The 24804-nt window shown below is 32.4% G+C and overlaps 2 protein-coding genes across 4 annotated transcripts; one reads left to right on the forward strand and one right to left on the reverse strand.

Moving 5' to 3' along the window:
- The first annotated feature begins 8 nt into the window (after positions 1-8).
- On the forward strand, positions 9-7731 carry LOC129805530 (sodium/hydrogen exchanger 8). 3 transcript variants are annotated; one of them, XM_055853499.1, is made up of 4 exons: positions 9-136; positions 202-537; positions 3961-5597; positions 5690-7731. In XM_055853499.1, exons 2-4 carry the CDS (start codon positions 224-226, stop codon positions 5725-5727), a joined length of 1989 nt encoding a protein of 662 aa, XP_055709474.1. In that variant the 5' UTR covers positions 9-136; positions 202-223; the 3' UTR covers positions 5728-7731. The 3 variants fall into 3 exon arrangements, with proteins under 3 accessions (XP_055709474.1, XP_055709472.1, XP_055709473.1); XM_055853497.1 differs by having other exon boundaries at positions 9-537; XM_055853498.1 differs by having other exon boundaries at positions 9-537; positions 7479-7731.
- An 82-nt stretch (positions 7732-7813) lies between these two features.
- On the reverse strand, positions 7814-19375 carry LOC129805531 (branched-chain-amino-acid aminotransferase, cytosolic). Its single transcript, XM_055853500.1, has 6 exons — positions 18823-19375; positions 15332-15547; positions 13618-13827; positions 9298-9835; positions 8996-9150; positions 7814-8931 (listed from the first exon to the last, which is right to left on the reverse strand). Exons 1-6 carry the CDS (start codon positions 18838-18840, stop codon positions 8743-8745), a joined length of 1326 nt encoding a protein of 441 aa, XP_055709475.1. The 5' UTR covers positions 18841-19375; the 3' UTR covers positions 7814-8742.
- Between the last annotated feature and the right edge of the window lie 5429 nt (positions 19376-24804).

A 24804-nucleotide genomic window follows, 5' to 3' on the forward strand; every position in this document is an offset into this window, starting at 1 on the left:
TAGCGCCATGGCACCATACAAAAACCGTGGAATTCCCACGTCAAAAAATATTCCATTGCGAGTGCGCTAAAGAAAATGTTGTGCGAGATAGTGTGATGAAATAGTTGTGTAATTTAAGTGTGATTCTTAGTGAAAAGTAATGATTTTTATAATCAATCACTAGCTCAATCTTTCCCCTGTGACCCTAATGTTCTCCAACAGTGCAAAAGTGTACTTTCTCGCCATGAATACCTCCAAGGCCATAGTATTTGTGATTTTCCTCTTGGGAACAGCAATTGCCAGCGAAAATGCCTCCTCGTCGACTGTAGCGCCCTCATCATCATCATCATCATCATCAACAGTGCGCATTAACACTACAACATCGGGTGAGATCGTTGATCCGCCAGAGGAGGCAAACATAACGAATGCGGACACAGATCATAGTAGTAGTAGTGCTCCTAATCCTGTGAGTCCATCTACTAACACCAGCACAGATGAGTCCCATGATCTCCCGGACACCGGAGCCGTCGAAAGGGAGCACAACAGTTCGTTGAATATGTAATAAAACTATTTGAAAATTTGAATTTGCAGGGTGCTTAGTCGCTTAACCCTTTAAGGACGATTGGAACACCGGTGTCCCATAAAGAAAATAATTTTTCCTGACTTCCTAAAGTTATTTTTTTTCTTATGTTTGTACATAATTGTAAAGTAGAAGGTTGAAGGAATCTAGAATATTTTTTGCAAGTCTCTAGCTATTTGCAATGTAGTAAATATTTAAGCTCAAAAATGGCGAATTTTTAAATTCTAAAATTCATAATTGATTTTACTTATTTTTTATACTTCCAATTTTTTTTAAGCAAAACCCTTTTGGCAATAAGAACAACAATACTCATACGTAATATTTTTCATTAAAGCGAAAAATATTATTCATCGATATTGTCAGAAAAATTACTTAAATTTTTGGGCTATTTTTGTTCCTTTTGTTCATAGAAGCACAAAATACACTGAATCAGACTCTGTTGGACTTTCCAAGGTTAGATGTAAGACTTATCAATGATTATGTTTCTCAGTTTAATTTTTATTGTTGATTTTCAGTCCGTAAAAAGTGTCTCGTCGTTAAAGGGTTAACCCTTTTTTTCCTTTGCACTTAGATTTTCTTAATTTTGATACTAGTCTTCAAGGGACGAGATCTATATGAATATGAATTCATAGATACTAGAGATCCTCCTGACCACTGAAGAAAATAGTCAACATAAGTTCAAATAGTGTAGACATAAAAATAAGGGGTGGAACGATAACTTTTCGACACTATCGAATTGTTAGTATCGATAAATTTATATTTGTTAGATTAAGTGAATGTCGACTTTTTACGCATTGGCCTCAATTCTGAGACCAAGATCAAGATCAAGAAAATTTCAAGATTTTGGTATTCTGAAATCAAAAAATCAAGATGTCAAATCTGTCAAATGTCTTGAAATCTTGAAATCCAAGACACAAACCTTGTGGATATCAAGATTTGCAATTCTACAACCAATATTTCAAGATTTAAAGACGTAAAATTTCTTATTTTCTTGAAATAATTCCAAGAGATTTTCAAGAATTTTCAAGATACTAACAATTTGAAGAGTTTCATGCGGAAATTATTTTGGATGAGGAGTATTTCTATAAGAGATGATACAAAAAGAGAATAACTATGAAAAATGATATGTTTGATCTTGTAATTTAATCGTAATGATATATATTTCTAGATGTACGTTTCGAAGTATAACACTCTGAGAATACCTGCTAAAGAATCACATCTTGCATAAGCATTTCAGGGTTTATCACACGTTACAAGTTTCGTTTGAACTCCTTTTATTCCCGATTATGGCCTGTCATATTATTATTTAATACAACCTATAATTAATTTTTCTAATTTATATGGCGAAATTTCAACAAATTCGGCAAAGAAATGAAGATATTAGTCAGAAGAGGCGTTTCGTTAAGTGTGGAAAATCTTGAAATTTTGGTTCTTAGCTAAGACATTTTAAGTTCCATAAATACTTTGCGTCAGAATACGAAATTTTGATTTTGGAAATATTTGACAGTTTGAAATTTTGATCTTGATCTTGGTCTCAGAATTGAGGCCAATTGTGAGTTTTTTGATATTTCTAGACCAGAATAAGGAAAAACCTCTCGGAGCCAATGAGTATGATAACTAACAATTACAGATTACATAAATTAGAAAAAACAATTTTTTCCCTGGACATCCCACAAGATACTGGTCAATAATTCACCTTGTTTTAGTTATCAACATCGTACAGGAGTCCTTTTACACGCACAAATACTTTACAAAATCGATAATATTGGCTTTGGGAAAATTGAAGTTTGTATCCTTTGCGTTCTTTTGGGGACGAGAGTACCCTTGAGTTTTTCAATTTCCCAGAGGAGGAAAAAATTCTTTCTCTGTAAAAGTATCATATTTGACCACTAAGAGTTACAATAAAGTGAGTTTTACTGAAATTCGTTCGCTGGATATGTTGTGGAAAGAGATAAAAAACACTCACAATAAATGAATTCTCCATGGAAAACATGGGCCGAACATGGGCTGCTGATTCAAATGTACGCATGACAGCGTTTCTTAGCCTCGTAGTGAGTCAAAACAAGTTGAAGTGCTCATACCAATTGGTTAAGATCTGTGGTAAAGGAAACCCAGCGGGCGCCAAATGCTAATCGATTTCAATTTTAGCTGAAAGATTTAAACAGTCAAGTAAAATCAATAGATCGGATAGTTATTTTTTCCATTATCGTTTTCATACTTATGTATTGAATTACAGCTAGGGGAGTGCTTATAATTTTGGACAGTCTGCTTATAAGCATCGAAGTTCCAAGTTTGAAGTGCGATATTTTCTATACTAATTGACATTTCTTGTTACTCTCTTTTCAGAAGGGTTGTTTAGAAACTTGGCAAGCTATTTATCATCTCATTTTTACTAAAATTAGTTTTAATACGTTTAAAAATGAATTGATATGTAGAGGTGAATTTGACTCTTATTTTGGACATTTTGGTTATTAATTTTTACAACTTGTCTGTAAATTTGGACAGCTAATCCGCCTCAACAGGATGCCCATTGTTCTTCATTTCATGAACCAATCTTACCAAGTCCTCTTCCTGGTCATGTAAGGGAAACGTGGAATGTCACAGAAGCCCGGAAACTTTCCATATCATTCATTAAAGTGAGTTGACTTCGATACTCCAAGTACGTGCAGATTCGCTCATTCCCTGACCTTTCCGGGAGCCTTTCAAGGCATTTCTCGCTACATCTCTTTCGTAGAGATGATGCTCCTTTGTTTCTCCATGCATTTGTCCAATCTAGTCATCACAAAAGCCAAAACTTCACGAAATTTCGTGAGAAAAACACCTATCCAAAATAAGAATCATCACCTCACTGGTGAATGTCTTAAAAAATTTCCCATTTTTCACACGAAAAATATAATTCACAAGGCAAATCTCACTTCAGGTCAAATGTACAAATCACTACTAACGTGAATCAACACAATATTCAATGAATATTCAATAATATCACTCAAAAACAGCGAACAAACTTTGTTAGTACTTCACCAAAACTAAATAAGACTGAAGTAAGCCACGAAGTTCTGTCATATTTCTCGTAAGCAATTGCTCACACTGAATTTTCAACAAAGCAATTTCAACTCAAATCATATTCAAAATTTAACGTATTTAGTGTCAAAATCTTCCAAAAAGAACAAATATTTAGATAGAATTCATTTTTCATCAAATATTGGAATAAAAATCCATCATTTTAATCAATTTATTTTTAGTGTCCAATTTTACCCTCAAAGTGTCCAAATTTAGAAACTGTCCAAAATTATGAGCACTTACCCTATGTATTGGAAATTCGGTCCAAGAAACAATGATGCACCCTGCACGTTTAAATTATGTTCGACGACTCTTTCTCTAAATAACCTGCTTTCTTTCAGCTTCTTTGTGCTGTGTGTGATTGCTCTGGGGATCCTACTAATCCACATGATGCTCCATACTGGTTTCCAGTATCTCCCTGAAAGTATTGTTGTAGTATTCCTTGGAGCTCTCATCGGACTACTAATCAATGCTCTGTCTGAAGGAAATATAGCCAACTGGAAGCGTGAGGAAGTATTTTCTCCCACAGCCTTCTTCCTAGTCCTCCTACCGCCCATCATCTTCGAATCTGGCTATAACCTGCACAAAGGCAACTTTTTCCAGAATATTGGATCTATCCTAGTTTTTGCCATTATAGGGACAACAATTTCTGCACTCGTTATCGGGACAGGAGTCTATATCCTAGGTCTAGCAGACGTGGCCTACCACTTCAATTTTGTGGAGTCCTTTGCTTTTGGGTCTTTGATTTCGGCTGTCGATCCCGTTGCAACTGTAGCGATCTTCCATGCGTTGGATGTCGATCCCGTCCTTAACATGTTGGTATTTGGAGAGAGTATCCTAAATGACGCCATATCTATTGTCTTAACGACAACCGTAATGGAGTCAGCCAAGTCTACTGCTGCCGAAGGTGCAGTGAGCACTGGTGAAGGAATCCTGTCGGCCTTCTATACATTCTGCATGATGTTCTTCGCGTCAGCAGGAATAGGGGTAGTTTTTGCCCTGATAAGTGCCCTGTTGCTCAAACACATCGACTTGAGGAAGCATCCATCGCTGGAATTTGGCATGATGCTCGTCTTCACCTACGCACCTTACGTCCTAGCCGAAGGCATTCATCTTTCAGGCATCATGGCTATCCTCTTTACAGGTGTAGTCATGTCTCACTACACCCACTTCAATCTCTCCACTGTTACACAGATTACCATGCAACAGACAATGAGGACGCTGTCCTTTATCGCTGAAACTTGTGTCTTTGCATATTTGGGATTAGCCATATTCTCCTTCCAACACCGCTTCGAAGTTTCCCTGGTCATATGGTCACTCTTTCTGTGTCTCATTGGCCGGGCCTGCAATATCTTCCCACTAGCATGGTTAGTGAATAAGTTCCGGGAGCACAAGATCACTAGCTCTATGCAGTTTATTATGTGGTTTTCTGGTCTTCGCGGAGCAATCTCCTACGCTCTTTCCCTCCACTTGGATCTCTCCAGTGATGATTCCCGTCACGTAATTATAACTACAACTCTCATTATCGTCCTGTTTACAACGTTGGTCTTTGGTGGATCAACAATGCCTCTGCTCAAATACCTACGCGCTGGGAAGAAACCCAAATCTACAAGATCCCTCCGCAGAAACAGTCGCAGACGCCGCGACGTACCTATCTCTCTGTCAAAGACACGAGAATGGGGCCAGGCTATTGACTCTGAGCACCTGTCCGAACTGACTGAGGAGGAAGAAGTGGCTTTCTCAAAGACACGTCTAGGAGGCTTCGCGAGAATGGATAGGAAATACTTGACACCTTTCTTCACGCGCCGCTTCACCACCCAGGAACTCCATGATTGCAAGAGTCAGATGGCAGATCTCACCAATAAGTGGTACCAAGCTATACGGGTTTCACCAGAGCACACAGATGAAGAGGAAGATGCTATCTCGCGACAGACTGATCTCGGATCTTCACAGTCCACCCTCCCAGTGGGAACGCCAAGTAAGATATAAGTTAATGGGGGATTTTTGAAAGGATCGCACGACTTTAGGAATTTCTAACAAAACATTTTCTCACTCCAACTTGGGAAGCAGCCACGTTTGCTAGAGACTATAATTCCACAAACAACTAATACGACAAAATTTGGGATTGTGCTTAAGCTACAAAAAAATTTGATCTTCCTTAGTTTAAAGTTCAAAATAAACATCTGAAAGATGAAATGGACGGATGCTTCAATAGAAATGAGTTTCTGATGGATTATAACATTCATACACAATGAAAATAGATATAAACAGTACAAATAGCGGGAAAAGTTCTTCAACATAATTATTTGTGGGAAGAAAGTAGTAATTGTTGTCAGAGCCTAGATGGTACAAGACCTAAGAAGGAAATATGGCACTTTAGCTCAGGGTTAGTCTTAAATAATAGGAGAATGTAATTAAATTTTTTACTTTTCATTTTTAACAAAAGTATTAGTTATTTCTCTAGGAGTAACAAGTTCCGTTATAGGCAGAAAGGCAGGGGATGAATTTTTATGGCCAGAGAGTGAACCGTGAGTGGTAGATCAGCAGATCGCACCGATCTATCTCCAAGATCGCGCTGATCGCGCAATCAGTCTCTAGGATCGAGTTGATCGGCACTCAAAGTGAACCGTGAGTGACAGATCTGGCTAACCTTTGCAGAAAGGACTCTGCCTAGTAGCGTACCTAAGACCGTATTCAGACTAGAGGTTTAGCCCAGTTCCCAAGTTCTCTAGGGGCGCCGATGTTCCTTTTTTTTTTAGACAACTGAACCCTGACTCTTTATAATTGCCATGTTGAAGTAAAAAAAGATTTAAATAAAATGGACTCCGAGTCTTTCTGGAGTGCCCCTCTAGTTCTTACAATGCCTTTTGTCCTTATAATCTATTAAAATTTTCGTTAACACTTTTAATTTTCTCAGAGACTTTCTGGGGCGCCTCTCTAGTTCCTAAAATGCATTTTGTCCTTATAGTTGTTCAAAATTTCGACTTCTAGGGCGCTCCTCTTGCTCCTAAAATGCATTTTGTTCTTATCTATAAAAATTTCGGGTTGAAGAAAAAGCTTAATTCCCTCACATTCTAGGGCGTCCAATTGTTTTAAAGGCTTTCTTGGTGCCTATAGAGCTGTAAAAGAGCATTTCAAAAATCGTTGCATTTCAATAAGTTTGTCGCCTGAATTTCTCTCTAATTCGTTTGACATTTAGGTCCCAAATGCCCGAATTTGAGAGAGTCTACTGTAGTGTATTCTAAAGAAATCTTCCTAAAGTCCTCCTTTAGAAATTGTTCTTTGACATCAACAACGTAAGAGAAACCGTTATTGTAAAACAAGAGGTTCTGTAAGATAATTTAACCTATTTTTGAGCATATGTTTTATGCTTTAGTACTTTTCATACATACTTACAGGGTTGGTCCCGCATCAAAAATTGTTATCGATGGTACAGGTATTCGTGGCGATAGATTGGACCGTTTTACCCACTGTACTTTATTTACCTGTTCAAAAAAAATTTCCTAATCTTTTGTTAAAGTTTATTTTAAACTGCTAAAATTAGCATTTGCTTAAAAAAAATCCAATTAATTATACTATCAAATTAGGAAAATCCAGAAAATTTCTAGAACTCATGTATTACGCCAATATTTCCAAGAATTCTAACGAGGGTCACTGACAACAATAAGTAGTTCAAATAAAAAGTTAAATGCGCCATTTACAGTTAAATTTCAATTGAGTTCCTTTGAATAAATTAGTCAAGAAGGTGCAGAAAACAATGAGTGGGAAAATGACAAAAAAGAAATATCTTTAAACTTGTGCAATCTTTAGAAAAACCGAAATCCTCAATATTTGTTGGTATTTTTTTTTGACTATTTAGGAAGATTTTTTAAATGGCTTTAAAACGACGAGAAAGAAGTGGGACGATTTTGTGATACGAAAAGAAGAATTTGTTAGAAGAGAGAGCTTTTTATTTAATGCTTTTGAAGTTTAATTTAAAGTATAAATTATTTATCTATTCCATATATTACCATTTTACTTAAAATAGTCCAGAGTGAAAGAAAAAAACCACCACAATTTAATTGTACTGTAAGTCATTAATATATTCAATAAAGAATATTCTTTGAAGTGGAGATTGTATTTCATTTATTTTGGATGATATCTCAGGTCCGTTCGTCATTTGTTGATTGACATAGCAAGAATAATAAAGAGAAATTTCGATAGGAATTTAATTTATTTTCAACATCTTACCTAAGAAGCTTATATCAACAAAATTTCCACTAACAGATAGTCTCTGTTTATACAGAAGTGGGTATTTTCCATTCCTTTTTCTCATTTTTTTTTTTAATTTCTTCCAAAAGAAAACGAACTTTACAAATTTCTACAAGTTATAGTTTTCACAGCGTCTACAGCTTTGTATGAGTTTTGTAATTTATATTTTGAAAATCTACCTCTCACTTAACAGCTATCTAACGATGTAAGGACATGGCATTCCAAAAAAAAAGAAACTAAAATAATTACTACTCTCTAATTAATTACAATAAAAATATTTACATAAGATACTCAGAAAACGTACCAATTTTTATTTCAAAAATTTTTTTTTCGTATTTTCTTTTTAGTAAACCTATAAATCTAAGAAATGCACTTTTGATTTATTTGTACGACATTGCCACAAATTTATTCTTCGTTGGTGACGATCACAAGAATGTCTTTGTAGGACCATCAATTGACAATTTTGGCAACTAATTGGGGATTCATCTTTTAGAGTAATAAATTTATTTTAAAACTTTTAGTTTTTTCTTCTTTTATAAATTTCAGGCTTTCATCTTATTCACAGCTTGTTTTTTTCTTTTAACACAAATAGGGTGTCTTCATCCAATTCTCTTAGATTGGATGTGAAAGAAAGAAAAAAATTAATATTCTAATACACACCTGAATAAACATTAAAAAAATGTAATAAATAATTCAATGGTATACCGTAAAGCAATTGTGAAAATGAATTGCTTATTTTGCTCTATAATAAAATTGGAAGTGTTTTTTATATTTTAGGAAGCATTTTCGACAATTTTGTAACAAAGTCACTTTTTTGGCAATTTGTTATTAATCAAGTAAGAGATAGTGGGTGTTTTTTTGCGTGAGTCTTATCAATCGATTACAAGTGCCCATGGATGATCAATCTTCCCATACTGAATGTCTGTCATTGTGATTCTCAACTGTTCATAAATAGGTTTCTCCTGTTCGAGGGTGGGAATCAGGAGTTCTTCACCCAAGTAGCTAATACTATGAACAGGACATACAACGCAGGCAGTTCCTGCTCCAAATATTTCAAGCAGCTACAAAATAAAAAAATATCGTTTTAGAAATTTCACGTTGTAGTGGTCAAAAAGCCAAACTCACTCTCTCCTCCTTCACCAGCTGCTTCACCCACTTCATAGTGATCTTCCCTTCCCGAACCTTATACTGTCCCCAGGACCGACTCAATTCCAGGATGGAATCACGCGTGACTCCGGGCAGAATTAATCCGTTTAATGGTGGTGTTATCAGTTCTTTCTCTGCAAAGCCAGAAAAAAATCATTGAAATTATCGCAAACATTTTCATATCATAAGCCTATGATTTGGCAAAAAAAGTTCAGGTCTTATGGGGTCTTGATAAGAGAGAAAGACCACCACAAGGGTCAGTCTCGAGCACTCAAACCTACCTCCATTGTCATTGATGTATGCCATAAAGACATTCATAACTCCAACTTCGGTCAATTGGTGATCCTCGCCGTAGAGCCATAGCACCTGCTGTAGGCCCTGCTTGGCTGCAGCCTGTTGTACATAGATTGTAGGTGCGTAATTTGAACCCAACTTCCTATCTCCAGCCCCTCCGGGCCATGCACGCACGTACTGTGGATCAGCCAGCAAGGATACACCCCCGGAGGACTTAGGTCCGAAGTAGGCACCAACGGGACTCAGGATGGTGTAGAGGAGGGCTGATTCGGATGATGCAACACCAAGGGTAGGCTCGATGCCTATTAAGGTGGGACGAATGTAGAGACTGGCGCATTCTGTATGCGGAACCCATTCTTGATCAATTGACACCAATCGGGCTAAACATTTGACTAGTTCCAGTCCCTCAAAGGTGGGTAAGCCACATCGACGGGCTGTTAGATTCATCCTCTTCATATTCATGTCTGGACGGAAGAGACGAATCTTACCGTCGACACCGCGGTAGGCCTTCATGCCCTCGAACAGCTATAGAAAAAAAAACGATAAAATTATAAAACTTTAAGATAAGTTTGTACCTTAAATTAAAAAAAAGGAGCAGTATTTCTCTCCTCCCTAAAAGTTCTGTCAGTTATTTGGAAATAGTTCGACAATTTATAAAACGGTAAAACTATTGAATATTACGATTTTGAATTAGCAAAGACAACTTGTATGTCGACTTTGGGGAAAAAAATTGATTTTGAATAAAAAGGAATTATTTAGATAATATTTCAATGTACAAACAGTTTTAAATAGTTTTTATTTATTAAAATTAAATTATCTTCTCAAGCACTTCTTGTAAAGTTCATTAGTTATAACGAAATATTCAAGTTCTTGTAAAATAGTTTTTAAAATAATTAATAAAACAATAATAATGTTCAACACAACTATTTATTTAAGTTTTGAACATAAGCTCCATTAAGAGGACGCAGGCTACTCAACATCGGTAATAAACCAATGCAGTGTTTTTAATTAAGCCAAGAAAAGAATTGCTTTAAGTTCGTTTTTCGGAAATTGAAGAAATAATTAAACGCGAGATTTCTTTTAAAGTTTATGATTTGATATTCAGGATTAAAAGAGCGATCAATATTGAACACTTTATTTCCTTATTATTATTATTAAATTTTTAAATAAAAATTTTGAATTATCAAAATTATAGAATAAATCTACTCAGCAAAAAACTAATCGTTTGATTACCTTGCCATTGGTTTCAAAACCAAAGGTTTAATTGAATGTTTAATGCTGGTGGTATTTTCTTTTTGGAAGAAATTGAAAACATAACACTTATGTAATTTCTTTCAATATTTATGCCATTGGTTCTGTTTAAAGACAATATTTTATAAATGCTAGTATTAAGGAAGATCTCAGAGAAGTAAAGTTTGGAGATCTTTTCCTTTTAAATTATTATTGGTTTGTTTTTACTTTTTTTTTTGAGTTTAGTTGGACGGGTAGACTAAGGGGTTCAAAAGAGCCTAGGTGCCTCCCTAGGTGTCACCCGTTGACTCAATTAACTCTATTTCCAATCTAATCTAATCGTTTATATTTTATGAGGTAAATTTTTATTAAAATTTATTAAGTTACCAATACACAAAGAAATTTTACATAAAATGTGAAAGATTTCGCTAATTGCTCGAATGCAATTAGTTCGACTAAAATAGGGACGTGGGCAGATTCCGAACACCAGATAAAAATTCATAAAAAAATAAAGATAAAATAAAAAAAAAACAAGTTAAAAAGTAATTTTTAGAAATAAAATATTTATGGGATTTAAAACTTGGTTTTTAAAACTGTATATTTTCTATAATAAGATCGTCTTGCTGTGTTATCACACTTGCACATTAAAATTTTAATATGATTCACATTAATTGTCGCTGGTGAGAGTCCAAATGTGTAATTTGTGCGTTTGAATCATTTTATATTCAAAATTTAATCTATTTGTTGACAAAAAGGTAGAATTGACCCGCAGAATTTAATATAAATTGATTTATAGCATTAATACGAAAAATTAATGCAATTTTCGTATAATTAATTCATAATCAATCAGATTGGCTCGGGTTCCCAAAAAAATGTATGGGTTCCCCGGGTTTCCTGAAAAAAATGTATGGGTTCCCCAGCCGGATTGGCTCGAGTTCCCCGAAATGAGTTACCCCTCGACCTTCCGCTAATGTATCTTGAGTTAATTGCACAAAAAAACTTGGTTATCCGTATACAAACAATTTGAAAACAATATTCAGGTTAATAGTATCGAACATGTGGTCCAATATTCCGCGAAGATATTACATTGTGTCACTTCTTAGGGTCAAAATACAATTTCCGTATTTTTTATTGGAAAAAATTGCGATTTACTTCTTAATCGTGTTAATTAACTTTTAATTGAGGTATGAAATGTGTTTATATGGGTCTAGTATAAACACTCCCAAGTTTTTAATAGAAAGATCACAAAGCGAATTTGTTATCACATCACATCAATAATATTATTTTATTTATTTATACACTTTACCAACAACAGCAACACAAGATGATCTGAGGTTAAAATATATTCGTGCTTTAGGATGTTTTTGCCAAGAGGCTATTTATTCTAGTTTAAGATTAATATGATTTTTTTTGAGTATCTTTATGTTCCGCATTGCTACAATCACTTTTCTATAAAGAAATTCTTTCTTAAAAAAAATTGAAACTTTTTTTCGAGATACAGTGTTAAAACTTTTCCATGGAAATTTGCTTAAAATCGACCTCTAAGTCTCAAACATTTTACGATTTGTGCAAAAAATATTAATCAAGACAATTAATAGAATGGCAACAAGACATGTTGGAAAAAAAATATCTTGGCGGTCATGAGTGAACACCAGAGTCGTGCGATAACAGAAATGTTCGCTATTAATCTCTGCAGAGTATGTTTGCCCAAAAGTTGCTGCTGAAGCAGGAGTGAAGGAAAAAAAAAGCTGCCTGATAACCTATTTGGCCCCACCGATTTGCGCGCGCATCAGGAGCGATAGGGGGGTATAATAAAATTTTTCGAAAAAAAATCCCGATTAAATTTCTAATTTTATCAATTTGTGATTAGTGTTGCTGACTATTGTGCAAAATATGCCCCCGTTATCATCAGTCAAACAATCTTAAAACTGTCGCAAATCTTTCCTACGTCCGAGCAAAAAAATATCTCTTGCAAACCCATTGTGATTAGACACAAGTTTTCTTATCACGTGCGGAATCTTAGTGTAGCAACTGGACCTGGTTTTTCCTCCTCAGCCACACCTCCCATTTATCAATGAAACACCTCCAAAGTTATTGCAGATCAATCAAATTCATAAAAGTTAAAGAATAAAGTGAAACTTTTATAATTGTTATTGCTAAATTCAGAAAATTTTCACCATTGTAATTATTTCTTTAAGTCTTTTATATTCTTGAGTAAAAAAAATATTATCCAATTTTTGGCATTTTTACAAATTATTCTCTTTTTGCGAATATGTATTTATCTATCTTATGACTTATAACGATCTATTTACATATCTTAAATCTTATCTTAATCTTAAAGTTTTATGAAACATAAATTTTAATCACTGTTTTATCTGGCCCTACACATTTTTACCAGTAGATCTACTATTTTAGCATTTTATTTCTAAGAGAGAGGTATACTTATTTACATTTACACACGCGTAAATATGATTTCTTTATACGTATACGCGTACAAATGTGGTTTTTCTTAACTATATTAGTTTAATAATGTAACTTTTAATTCTCGAGTTCTTTGTTACTTTTATTTTAAAGTTTAATTTCACAACTAAAAAATATAAGACTGAAATAAATCCATTGACTTTGTTTAACCTATAATTTGGTTTTGTAACTTCTTTGAAAATAATTGATATGTAATTCGAATTTGAAGTTCTGTAAAATTCCCTGATATCCAATTTTACCGTGGGTCCGTGTCCGTTAACAGTTTTAAAGGATGTGAACGATAAACGTACCGTAAATTTGTAGTTTTCATGAACCCTTCCTATAGGTCTGATTATTTCAGATAAAGCCTAAAGTTGAAATTTATATTTCATTTCAGATTTTGAAAATCGAATTATATGCCTCTAAATTAATTCCTCTTATCGTGATTCTCTTTCCCAAATTAGACCATTTGTTTAAAATAAAGTACATTGTTCCTGAATGTTAAGAGTCAAGTGATAAGCCAATAGACATTGCAAGCAATTAATATCAATTTTGACAATTTTCTCAAATCAGCCTTTTCGAATTTTTCCATAAAGAAAGAGAATAAATTAACTCACCTCGACGGCATAGTGGAAAACTTTAGCAGCGGGATGCATAACGAGGTTCTCGAGAGGTGTTATCTCTGGCTTTTGCCAACCTCCCAGGCTATTGTGGTGGAAGATCTTGAGCATGTGATCCGTGAAAAATCGTCCAAAGCCCATGTCATCCACGTCTGGCTTTGTTTGGAGTTCATGTGGAGCAGCCAATCGAACGCTAAGGTCTGAATACTACGGAGAAAAACAAAATAAGGATCAAATAAATTTTAGACAATATTTTAGAAAATGCGTCTTGTGAAAAAAGTAGTAAAAAAAATTGAAAAATATCTCAAAATTTAGGTGATATTTATCTTTCAGCACAATATGACAAATTGCTTGAGCTTGAACTAAATGAAAAACATAACAATTCACCTTGAACTACTTTATTAAAAGAATCAAGAGTTTCTGCAAATTTTTTCTTTGCCGTTGTATCATTTCGAATTTCCTATATCTATCAAAAAATACTTTAAGCATTCTGGGTTTATCAGGACAAGGTATAAAAACATATCAAAAAGCTTTTCTTGCTTAAACTGTAAGACTATGACATTCGTTAAATACTCATCATTATTTTGTATTCTTTTATTACACAATTAAATCAATCAAATGCTTGCAAATTGCAAAAATAAAGAAGGAAATGAATATTAGAGCTACAGGATGCAAATAAGAAAAACTTGCAATATGTCGTATCTAATGAATAAATTCAGTAATTAAATTTTGGACACTTGGTACATTAAGAACTGCTTTAAAGAAAAAATTTTATTTACATATAAAATTTTTCACTAGACTGTGTTAATGTAGCTTCCAAATTGCTTATTAAATAGTTTATTCGTAATACTTATTTATTTTTTATAATTTATCGTATGACTTTTAAAGGCTATTATAGTAAATTATCTAAAAGTTAGAATGAAAAGCTTTTCACTATAAAATGGGTATTAATTTTAAGGAATAAAAGAGTGGTTTATATTAATATGTTTTAGCAAGTGTTATAAATTTCTATATTATTTCTTGTTTTAAATATTTGTAATTTCTTTTGTGATTTTTTAAATTAATACAAAGTATATTAAAAAATATTTTAAAATCTAGCGGAAATGGAAAAGAAAATTGAATAGCTTGACCTTAATCATTATGAAGAATTATTTTAATTGCTAGAGTAAGGCTTAATAAAGTTTCGCACACACTCTAGCTTCGAACACTTCATATTTTTCTCATATATATTTTTTTAATGATTCTGACCTATTTTTTCAGGAAACGTGTGACTTGAGACCAGCTATGAAAATATATTGTCATAAAATCAAATTCATTAAAAAATATGAATACTCTGTGCAATGCCTGAAAGCCTTCCGCTACATATTGATCGGTATTTTGATAAAATGAAGAGTAATACACATAAAATTTGATTTGTGTTTAAATAAAAATTAAGTCATTCATAAATCTTCAATGTTCAAAAGTCGTGAAATATTTCTGGATAAGACGGTTATTTGAGTGATATTGATGATTATTTTAGTGGACAAGGGGCTTTAGGGATTTTAGTTTTCAAAGAACGTTACGGCTTATTCTTTTCAACGTGTAAGAAAAAAACACGAAAATTTAAATGGTCCCTTTGTGAAACTGCCCCATCTTCCTGTAAGTTCATCGTTTATGAAATATGAACCTTTGATTCACTTAGGTCATATGTAGGGAAATATAGGAAACTTACTGAAAATTGATGTCCGACATTTGGGGCATGTTCGATAGGCTCCAGGAGTGAAGTGGCCGTGGATGTGAATTGCTTAGTGATTTTGATACTGGTGTCTTCTTCCTGGTTGGTAAGAGCAGCAGCTGGTCGTGCGGCATTTGAGGAGCACAATCGGAGCTGTTGCTGCAGAAATTGGCACAATTTGTGTTGATTCTCGAGTACCCGGCGACACAAGTGCTACAAATAAATCATTAGCAAAACGGTTAATGGGCAAAAATTGCCATAATACCTAGGCACGATCACACACGCCAGCTGATCAACCCAGCTCATAGCGATGCAAATAGTTTTGTTTACTGTCAGTCACTAAAGGGAGAGGCTTGCACTAATTTGTCAATTACAAATCGTGTGCAGTAGAAAAGTGCCACCAATATGATATAAAAGGAGTGCACAAACAATCTGCAAGGTTATAGGAAAAATTTTATTTACTCGAATAACACAAGACGGCTTAAACAACGGGATGAATATAAAAAAAGAAATAGCAATTACTTGATAATCACTTTTCCTATTTATCACAAATCACACTTCACGACAACTGTAGGTTGTAGATCATAATGTTATTGTAGTGAGAGTACTATTTTTGCATAATTTTGCAAAAATACAATGACATGGTTTTGCATTTTCTGTGATAGTATTATTGAATAGATTATATTGAAATGTTTTTAACGCTCCTGTTGCTACTCAATCAATTAAACTGATTCCTCAAAACAAATCATTTGAGATTTATTGTTTCTGTAGAGGATTTTTTTAAAATTATTTCATAATTTTTAAAAGGATTTTGCTTTAAAGAAATGGTACTAAACATATCTTGGAGATTTTCAGAATGAAGTTCATTAAAAATCTTTTGGCATTGTAAGTAATGATAGTAATGCCGGTGATTTTATTCAAAGGCCAAAGAGGACAGCTCAATTTTAGGAATTTTGTTGTTCTCAAATTGAAAGTCTATTTATAAATTTGATCACCCTTCTGCAATCTTCACAATCAGGATATGGTTAACATTTTAAATTGAGAGATATATCAACATTGAAGTTGTTTGTGTCACGTAAAATGCACAATTCGTATTATTATTATTTAATGATTCACATATGCAGATTTAATAATAACTCGAAAAGCAAAATAGTCCAATAAAAATTTTAATAATAGTTAAAATTCTCTGCTAACTTCAAGTTAATATTGAAATATGTATATTAAATATTCTGCAATTTCTCTTCCACAGCTGATGGTCATAAGAACAGTAAAAAAAAAATTAACGCTATAAAAGTGTGTAATTTTTCACATTATTATTATATATAAGTGTTAAAATTAGTAAAAATGTTTAATTTGATTTTTTTTTCATTTTAGATGTAAACGGATTTTTCTCGTTTCACAATGTTGTGCTACCTAAAGCCATATTCCAAAGAAGCTTTTCGAGAGCTTGCATATGATTAATATGATACACAAAAGCAAGGTACCAAGATCGGGATAATAAAAAAATAAAGTATTTATCATAAATAAAATAAAATTATCTACAATATATATTTGAAAATTTGTAAATTCTTATAGTATTTAATGACTTTTTTTTAACATCAAGATTTTTAAATGTAAAATTTCGCGACTTAAATTTTGTTGTGAGTTTTATAAAACAAGATATCTGTACATTGTTTAGGCTTTTGACTAAATCCCTTTTAAAATCTATTTCTATTATGCTAATATAACAAAATAAAATATTCAAAACACGTTGCTTTTCTCAAAATATTGTTCATTTGACAGACACTTGCAGACTAACTAAATATTGCAACTTCATAAATTATTGTACTTCTGTTAAAAGTCCTTCGAAAGATTAAGGGTAAAGTGTGCACTTTTAACCACTATAAGTTTTTGTAAACTTTATAAATTTTAATATTTTTTTCAAATCAAAATGATATTTTATACAGAGATGCTTTGAATGGTTTTCTTATCTACGAAACATTCTTTGGAAATCTCACCGAAAAGATTGCCTTTAAAATAAGTTACCTCCTGTTAATCACTCAGAAAGATTTTCAAAATGTCACATTTTTTTAAAGTTTATTTTGCTTCAGTTTATTTCAGATTTTGCACTACCAAAAATTAAAAATTTACTAGACTTTAATTTTAAAATAATATATGAATTTATAAATAAAATGCACCGAGAGAGAGAAATTTAACGTTTCAAAATATTTTAATAACTTTGTTCATAAGTATTTCAAAGGACCAAAAGAAAGAAAATTAGATACATTAATGTCTTTTTATAAATCATATTTCATCTTTTACAACTAGCACATCATTTGGTTGGAATTTCATAAGTATTATAGCCTTTTTTCTATCTAAAATATTTAGCAATTACAACAATGAACTAGATGTATTAGAAAAGGTACTGAAGATAAAACATCCATATTTCAGAATATATTCCACAAAATTTAATAAATGGCTATTGTGAAAAGAAGAAATATCTAGTAAGGGAGTGCAAGGAGAGGCTATCAAATACCCATCTTAACGATCACTCTATTCAAGTTCTTTTCATCAAATCATTCCAAGAACTATTTATTTATATAGTGCAACTAACTAAGAACAGAATTCATCATCCGAATTTACAACACAAAAGAGAATGAAGAAAAATATTATGAAAATCGGCGCGATGTCAAACTCTCCATGCGTAACTTTGTACAATAATTTTGCAAAACTATTCGTGAACGGAGAAAAGAACAATAACATGTATTTTTACCTCTACTTGATTATTTTTTGCACGTGACTGAAGAACTAAAATAACCAAAAATCCTTATCCTGTAGGAATTCAAATATCAATTGCCACAAATATGTATTACTTATTCACGTTATTATTTAGTAAAGAGCGAGCTTAAGTCATATTTCCAATGTTATTGCACTAAAACTAAGTCATTTCCCGGTGCTTTTGGTTTATTCTAAGATGTTAATAGTCTCTCTTTCAATTGGTATCTTCACCGTGAAAAGTCCAAGAGATCATCAGCAACAACGCCGATTTTTTTGCCATGAAGCTAATTTGAGAAAGTGTACCCTGATCTTGAAAAGTTCCATCCAAAAAGATCATAAATAATCCTTGTAGGTATATTTTGAGACCAAATGTCACCAACCAAATTAAGTTGTTTCTATTTTCTCAACAATGTGCGTATTACATGTAACACCAATGTGTAAAAATAGTCATAGGATGGTTGTAATGTGATTGAAAATGGGTGCGCAGAAATTGATTGAGGCGCACTTTGAGGGTACAGGAAAATCGCGAATTGATTGGATATCATTTGAAATGGTGATTTTCTGGACGTAGTCTGGTAATTCATTAAAAATTCACTAGTTGTCGAATTAAATAAGTTATTTGCATGTCTTGACGCTCAAATTATTTTTTTATCAGTCTTTTTGCACTTTAGCCGCGTGGACATTGGCTGATCACACGTGGAATGTTACATAATTATTCTGGAGGAACTCACCTTGCTTCTAATGACCATCTTCAGATGATTTTTTGGTTAATTACAAATTCACTAAAAAAATAATATATATATAGTTGTCTTAAGAGAGACACAAATATCACAGAAAAATATTTTTGGGATTTGTTTTCTTCAAATCACAGTCTCTTGGCCTGAAGACTTGTATGAGTTCTTCGTGCCTGTGTTGGATCTGATAGATCTGTTATAATTTTATAGTCTCTTGTAATTCTCCTCCACGAGAAGCACTAAACGATGATAGAAAAATAGTCTTCTTCTAGGTATTTATCTTCACCACTTGAATGCTTTCAGCTCGAGGGGAAATAATGTCTCTCTTCACAATTGGACGATAATTTTTTAGCAAATTGAGAATTAAAATTTTCCTCTAGTAGCGATCAGTAATAATTTTCTTGAGAGACCTTCTCAGAGCACAAACTTTTGCAGACTGAATTATAGAAGCGACTGCCAGCGATTATAACCCAGAGTCAGTGCCTGACCACAATTTAAGCTTCAACATATAGATGTGAGCATTTTATTCGTAACTTTGAATGTCGTTAAGCCGGGAATGCGTCTGTATTTTGCAAAATTTTTATCTCGAGCAATACGAGTAATGACTTCGAAGTGATAGTAGATAGTGCTAATGGTACAACAAATACAAGGGAAGTTTCTCATGAATTGGACGTCAAAAGAATTTCTACTCTCTATACATATAACATTCTCTGGGGATTGATATATAAATGGATGACAGAGACATCCAAAAAACAACCCAATAACAAGAAGAAGATCGCGAAGATGAAAGGAATGTCCAATCCCTGCTACGACATCCCGTTAATAATTCCATCCTCAATTGTATTGAAATTTTTCCATTAGCGCTTAAATTGAGAAAGAATATGCAGATTAGATGATTCTTAAAATAAAAATCTCTCTCTCGAACATGACCTTGTTCGTTTGCTTTTTTGGATTTCGCATGGAAGGCATCTTCTTGCTCGCTTCTTTTGGTCCCAACAGAGCATTATTTATAGATAGCGGGAGCTTTTACCCGGCGCCTCCACTGCCGTGCGTAATGATAAATCTCCCGAGTCATCGAGTGGCAATAAACTGAGAAACTTCGAGAGTTGAATGTTAAAAATTTTCATTCAACTTTTGCTTAGAAACCTCAGAAGTTTTACATAAAACTGATATAATAAAATTATCAACTCTGTGATTACATTGGCATCACTATGACGTGAATAAATTTAATTCAAAACATAATTTGTTAGAATAATAAGCAAATAAAAAAATTTGACATACGATAGGTATTATAATTAAACGAATGAACTTTTAATCATGAGAAAATTTTTCATCTTGAGAATTAAATTACTCCAATAATTTACCTTTTTAACACTATAAGTAGGACAATGTGGGGCACCTTTGAATTAGGGGAGCTTTGAAATTGAACTTTTATCTCCTATTTTTTAAACGGGAATAGAGGGAGATGAGGTTACTTTGAGCTATGGGGCTACATTGCCATATGATTTTTCGCATATTTCTAAGGGAAACTGGGTTTTAAGATTGTGTAATTTAGACAGATAAGATAATTGTAGATATAATAAAATAATTTTAAGACCTAGCTTCATTTAGGAATAGGTGAAAAAATCGTATAACAAAGTAGCCCCACATTCCCCTAGGACCTCATTATGATATAATTTAGCTCGACAAACCATTTGTGAATTATAAATCGTCGTAAATTATATTATGATAAGGTTCAATTCCATTTAAGATAGGAGAATAATGCCTAATTTCAAAGCTGACCCAAGTCAAAGGTGCTCTCTAAATTAAAATAACAATTAAATGGAGGGTACCAGTGAAATTTTAAATTTTAAATACTTACAGAGAGCTGAATGAGAAGAATTAGCCGGGAGATACAGTAGATTAACTCAAAATAGTGGTTAAACCACATTTTAATCAAATTTGTAGTCTAATACCTTGGTGTACACAATAAAGGTGCTCAGTGATATGTTTAAAGTGGTATTTATTGTTCAATATTTTATATTGGTAATTTTAATTCACTTGAATTATACTTTTAAACTTGAAGAACTGATATATTGGACAAATTTTCCAAATTTCTACAACTAAGTCGCAATTTATCAATAACAAAATAAATGAAATTGCCAAAGAAAACTGCAATTGATTTTTAAAATTTTGTCTCTTGAATATTAATATAATAACAATACCCTAAAGTAACATCTTTATAGCTTCATTAATTCTTTTAAAATTTGATTTTCTTTTGTACAACTGATTTTTATATTACTTTTATTTAGTGTAACACAAAATGTATAACGAGAAATATGTAATTTTCAGGGCGTATGGGACCAATATAGAAAGTAAATTAATAAATTCTATGATCGAGAATTTCATCATCAAAACAAACAATTTAATTGAATTAGATTTAAGTTTTCTTTTTCCAATGACTGGAATACAACGTTTAAGAAGACTGTGATAATTCAGAATAAAACAAAAGTGTTCCATAATCCATTCTTCTAAAATTCTTACAAAGTTCTCTATAAGCCGAACACCCTTTATAATTGGCGGGATGTAGACCTGAGCAATTTGTACACTTTAACATCTGTATCTGTATCCCTTTCAGATTTAGATTCACATGGTAGAAATTTTCAAGTTTCCCCTTGGTTTTTTTTTATTCGTACAAAATGATGTCTTCATTAGGTTCTGGATTTTCATACTAAGAAAGAAACTTATAAGCAAAAGAATTTTCTTATTTTAATTAGAATAAAAAGTATTATTGTTATCATTTTCGTGAAGTTTCATAACTTAGAAATCCATATAGACAATGTAAACACTGCTTCAATCTCCAAAGAAGACAAAGCTCTAAAAGAAATTTGTCGTTTACGGTTACTAAAGTAATGGCGCAGAGCGTAGACTATTGAAAACTCTGGATCAAAATTTTTATTTTTATTTTAGGATGAATTATCTCACATATTGTACAAAGATCACATGACCATATTTTTCATCACGAGTTTTATATATATATATATTTTTTTTAATAACACAGGTTTTAAAAGTTTAGTTTAGTTATTACATTACGCTATAAAGAACATTCGCAAAATTCCAGAGAAATAATTTACTTTATAATAGACTTAATAAAAATAATTTCCTCACAATTTTTATACTTAACTTTTTCCTGACTTCTTCTGATCACATTTTATACATTTATTAAAACAATATTCAATGGAGAAAAGACAAAAAAAAACTTAAAGAAATTTATTTTGAGACATTTTTTTTTCAAATTTTAGCATAAAATCATGTTGAGTATTAAAGTCCTTACCATAATTTCCTTATAACAGTTCTTAATCCTTCTATGATATCGTCATTATGTATTTTGTTTACTATAGTCTATTTTATTTACCATTCCCAATAAAATTGCTATTATTAACGTTATTAAACTTCCTCATAACATAAATCTTGTGAGGAACATTTTTTGCCATAGCTATAAATATTTTCCCGTAAAGTGTTTTCACAAATCGTTTTATATATTCCTGTTCTGTTTCTCCTAATTTTAATTTATTATTTAACTCACCGTGTGAAGCGAAATTTTAAAATCTGTAAATTCGTCTGGACGTTGCGGTAAAAAAAAATGAAAGGGGTGGTTTCAAAAGGAACGATAGATTTGATGGTTAGCTTAATTCTACAATTAAGGAATTTGATGTATTTACATACGGGTATTAAATACGAAATCTCTTCTAATTCTATCTAAATTTAAACCAATTTTTGCTAGACAAGTTTATCTTTTTATCATAAGATAAATAAAGTTCTAAATATCAAGTAATTCAAAGCATGGGCGTACCCAGCTAGGGGCAGGGGGGGGGGCAGCTGCACCCCCCCTAGAAGCGTCAAAAAAATTCAAAAACAAATGAAAAGTAAAAAAATATATTTATACAGCAAAAAATTTTGTTTGACCAGTAAAAAATCCAAATCCTTCCAAAAATGGGCCTAATTTTTCAATTCATAAAGATCGAAACTTTCATGAAAATTCTATTGCTTTTAAAGTTGTAAATTTAGTTACTTCTCAAATTTGATGTTTTACTGCTCATTTGTAGAGGGTTAATACAAAAATGAGCTTATAAAAACTCAAAAACTATTAAAAGCCAAATTGGGGGGGGGGGGGGCAGGACAAGGCTCTTATCCGTACTGTACTATACATTCAAGAATTAAAAAAAGTGTAAAAATAGGCAAATATCTCGTAACTATTTTTGCATTTTTTTCTAACGTAATTTCGGTAACAAATTTATTCAGTAATATATTTTTCGAAAAGAAGGAAGTTGTCACGTAATCTTTTTCACATATTTAAAGGATATTTAAGAATTTATAACGAACGTCTAAAAATCCACAGAGAAAGTAAAAATATAGTGTTAGGTTAGAATATGTTTTAGAAAAGTCGTATATTTTGGCAGTAACGGTTCACCATATAAGAAGAAAGCAAGTTTCTTAAAATGATTCTACCGATTATTTTTAATAATCTTCTTCTTAATGGCCTATACACATTGGGAACTGTTTTCGTTAAAAATTGTATTTTTGACAGAATTTTGACGTTTCCACCTAGAGAAGTGCAGAAAATTTCCTTCTAAAAAGCATTTTTTTTTTTTGAAAATCACTCCCAATGTGTAGAGGCCTTAAGACATCTTAAAAACTCGAAGTGATGGACCTCTAATTTCCTCGGGGGATATGTTTAAAAAATCACCAAGAACTCCGAATGTTTATTTAAAGCCATAAAGGAGCAGTCAGACGTGAAATTTAAGAATATGTAATTAAAGCTGAGGTCGTATATTGACTTTGAACTTTGATCTGTTGAGGGTCTATATGCAGGTCAAAAAGACTGAAAATAGCATATTTTCTAACTTTTTTTCTCAACATAATAAAAAATTTATTTAATTCAAGCTCCTCTATAGGCATATAAAATCATAACATGTAAACTATTTTTTTACAAAAAAAATAAATAAAAATTCGACCGTTAGGATCTGATTGTCGGAAACGTTTATTGAAAAAACATACTTTTCGTTAGTAACGATTACATAGAGTAGAGTCATTTGACCTTAAAAACCGTTTTTTTCCTGTTAGCAGATGAGTTAAACCCGTTCTTGAACTTGAGGACTTTTGAAAGAAAGATTAAATTGGGTTTTTGGGAAAATTTAATACATAAATATTATTTTCGGCGTATTTTTGTTTCGTCTTGCCAAATAAATTGTTATCAAAGCAACAAAAAATCCATGGTTCAAGTTAGTTTTACTCATAGTCTAATAAGAAATGTTTTTTTTTGACGTTAGATTAATCCACTCTGAGTTATCGTGACTTCCGAAAAGTTTTTCTCAAAAAGACGTTTCCAAAAATTAGGTGCCAAGTTCCAAGGAGTAAAGGTTAAATCGGTTAAATAAAAATTAAAAAAAAAAAATGCAGTTCAGTTGTTGTATTTATACATACTTAAGGGCTTTAATTAAAATACTTTTATTATACGTTGACAAAAATGAAAGAAAACATGCTGTTATTAGGCTGCATGATCCATATAACCCATTAAGGGGTTACGTATGTCAAACTGACTAAAAAAAGCATATTTTTCTCTAATATTTTTACAACATAATAGAAAGTTTATTCAATTGAAGCCCTTAGGCATATAAAAGCACAACATTTAAAGTATATTTTCTGAAATTTTCCTTTAAAAATTCTGCTGTAGGGATCTGATTTTCGGAATTCGTAGACCATTTTGAAAAAAATTACTTTTCGATGGACAAGATTTCTTGAAATAAGTTCATATGAAATCCAAAAACCAAATATTTGCTGTTAGCTAATGAGTCGTCGAGAAATGAATAAAGATAGGTGTAATAGTAAAAATGCACTGTGTTATACGGATCGGAAGGTGCTTTATCAGATGTTTCTCGGGTAGTTGAACTAATGGAATGCATCCTTGCTGTAGTTATTTGGTAAAAAGTTGCGAATTAT

The sequence above is a fragment of the Phlebotomus papatasi genome, chromosome 3, assembly GCF_024763615.1.
Source record: "Phlebotomus papatasi isolate M1 chromosome 3, Ppap_2.1, whole genome shotgun sequence".
In the NCBI taxonomy this organism is placed as follows: Eukaryota; Metazoa; Arthropoda; class Insecta; order Diptera; family Psychodidae; genus Phlebotomus; species Phlebotomus papatasi.